The sequence below is a fragment of the Rhagoletis pomonella genome, unplaced genomic scaffold (genome assembly GCF_013731165.1).
Source record: "Rhagoletis pomonella isolate Grant_MI unplaced genomic scaffold, Rhpom_1.0 Rhpom_scaffold_12853, whole genome shotgun sequence".
NCBI classification, from domain to species: Eukaryota; Metazoa; Arthropoda; class Insecta; order Diptera; family Tephritidae; genus Rhagoletis; species Rhagoletis pomonella.
The window spans coordinates 2,479-4,494 of record NW_023471383.1 but is presented as its reverse complement, the minus strand read 5'-3'; the positions used below and the strand labels follow the sequence as shown (position 1 = coordinate 4,494).

At 39.9% G+C, this 2,016-nt stretch overlaps 1 protein-coding gene across 1 annotated transcript; it reads left to right on the top strand.

Moving 5' to 3' along the window:
• The first annotated feature begins 8 nt into the window (after positions 1-8).
• On the top strand, positions 9-1,258 carry LOC118756912. The gene is made up of 2 exons (XM_036491649.1): positions 9-1,027; positions 1,083-1,258. The coding sequence occupies exons 1-2, from the start codon at positions 212-214 to the stop codon at positions 1,089-1,091; spliced, it is 825 nt and encodes a 274-aa protein (XP_036347542.1). The 5' UTR covers positions 9-211; the 3' UTR covers positions 1,092-1,258.
• The last annotated feature ends 758 nt before the right edge of the window (positions 1,259-2,016 follow it).

Here is a 2,016-nt window from a genome sequence, read left to right as displayed (position 1 = left end):
CAACGGTGCGTCAAAAGAGGTTATCAACGGTGCGTCAAAAGAGGTTATCAACGGTGCGTCAAAAGAGGTTAATAACGACGACGATATAGTGTTTGTACAAAGTGGCGTGGCTAGTGTACGTAGCGGTACATTTCGAGACCGTTTGGACAAAGACAATGAGCAACCGCATAACGAGCCGAATCAATCTGTGTGTGAGCGAGACAACGTAGAGATGGAGCAGCTCAAGTTAGAGTTGGAGCAGAAAGAACTAGAAGTACTACAGTTAAAAAAACGGTTGTTGGAAAAAGACCAAATGGCGGTCAGCACAAGCAAAGAAAAAGGCGCAAATAATGTTTTCGAGATGCTGAAGGAAATTTTTCCGAAATACGAGGGTGGCGACGATTTTAACGCTTGGCAGAAGCAACTGCTTCACTACCGGGACGTATTTAACGTGGACGATGCTACAATGGGCGTTGTTGTTCATTTAAAGTTGAGAGGTGCAGCCTTAGCTTGGTACAACGCAAAAACAACATTTCCAAAAAACACTGATGAGCTGTTGAAGGAAATGAAATCAGTGTTTGCATCATACGAAAACAAATACGAGAAACGGCGAAAATTCGAAAAACGTATGTGGTCATCTGATGAAAGCTTCCCAAATTACTTCAACGACAAGTGCGTTCTTAGCAGTGGACTAAACCTTAGCGACGGCGAGGTAGCAGATTATTTAGTCGAAGGCATACCAGACGGGCAACTGCGCATCCAAGCTAATCTACAAAATTTTTCAACGGCGAGCGAAGTTGTTAGGGCATTTTGCTCTATTACACTACCACAACCACCGCCTAGAAAGGCAACAGCAACAACAACAACTTCTGCAAACGTTCGAACGGGCGATAGGCTGAGATGCTATAATTGTAATTGTACGGGTCACTATGCCAAGGAGTGCCAAAAACCGAAACGGGAGGCCGGATCGTGCTTTGCATGCGGAGAGCAGGGACACTACGCACCTAACTGCAAGCATTATAAGAAGACGCCAGCAGAAAACAATTTTGTAAGTTATTTTAGTTTAAGTATCATAACCGAATCTAATTCTGTAATGTTCGTAGAATGCCTAGTAGACTCCGGAAGCCCTATAAGTTTAATTAAACAAGCTTTGGTTCCAACAAGGGTGCAGATATTAGAAGTGCAAAGTTGCTACTATGGATTAAACAAATCATTTCTAAAAGTGTATGGAAAAATTAAAGTTTATGTTAAAGTTTTGAATAAACAAGTGTTAATTGAACTTTTGGTGGTTCCCAATGAGTCAATAGGTTATTCGGTCATACTAGGGAGGAACTTTATAAATGAGTGCGACGCAAAATTAAAAATTGGCAATGTTGAATTTATGGATAAGACAGTAGAAGTAGACGTTGAAAACAATGTTAACGAAGTTGAGAAAGTGCATGAGGCTGAAGATAAAGACAAATTAGTTGTTTCAACTGGAAGTAGTAAATTCAACGAAGTTGATAAAATGTATATTCCCGAAGACAAAGGCAAAGTGATGGTTGCAAATGAAAGTAGCGAAGTTGAGAAAATGTATAAGGCCGACGATAATGACAAAGTAGTGGGAACAAATGAAAGTAGTGAAGTCGATGAGTTCGTTAGTCAAATTTTAGCAATAGATATAAGAAGCGATAATGATAAAGGCGAAGAAACAGGTTACAAAATTGGTGAAGAGGTAGAATACAGCGATGGAAAACGCTTCTGTGATATTTTCAGTAGAACGTATGATAACTCCAAACGACCGACTAGACCTATGGTAAGAAAGGAAATGCGATTAGTGTTCGAAAGTGATAAGCCGTTCAGTTGTAACCCTAGAAGATTATCGTATAACGAGAAGCAAGAACTGCAGAAAATAATAGACGAATATTTAGCAAAGGAGTACATACGGCCTAGTGAGTCAGAGTTTGTATCGCCAATAGTATTGGTAAAGAAAAAAACAGGAGAATTACGGATGTGCGTTGATTACAGGAAGTTAAACAAAGTTACGTCAAAAGACAG

Excerpts from the sequence above, each read along its gene's own strand:
- LOC118756912 (XM_036491649.1), top strand. The coding sequence starts at position 212 with ATGGAGCAGCTCAAGTTAGAGTTGGAGCAGAAAGAACTAGAAGTACTA.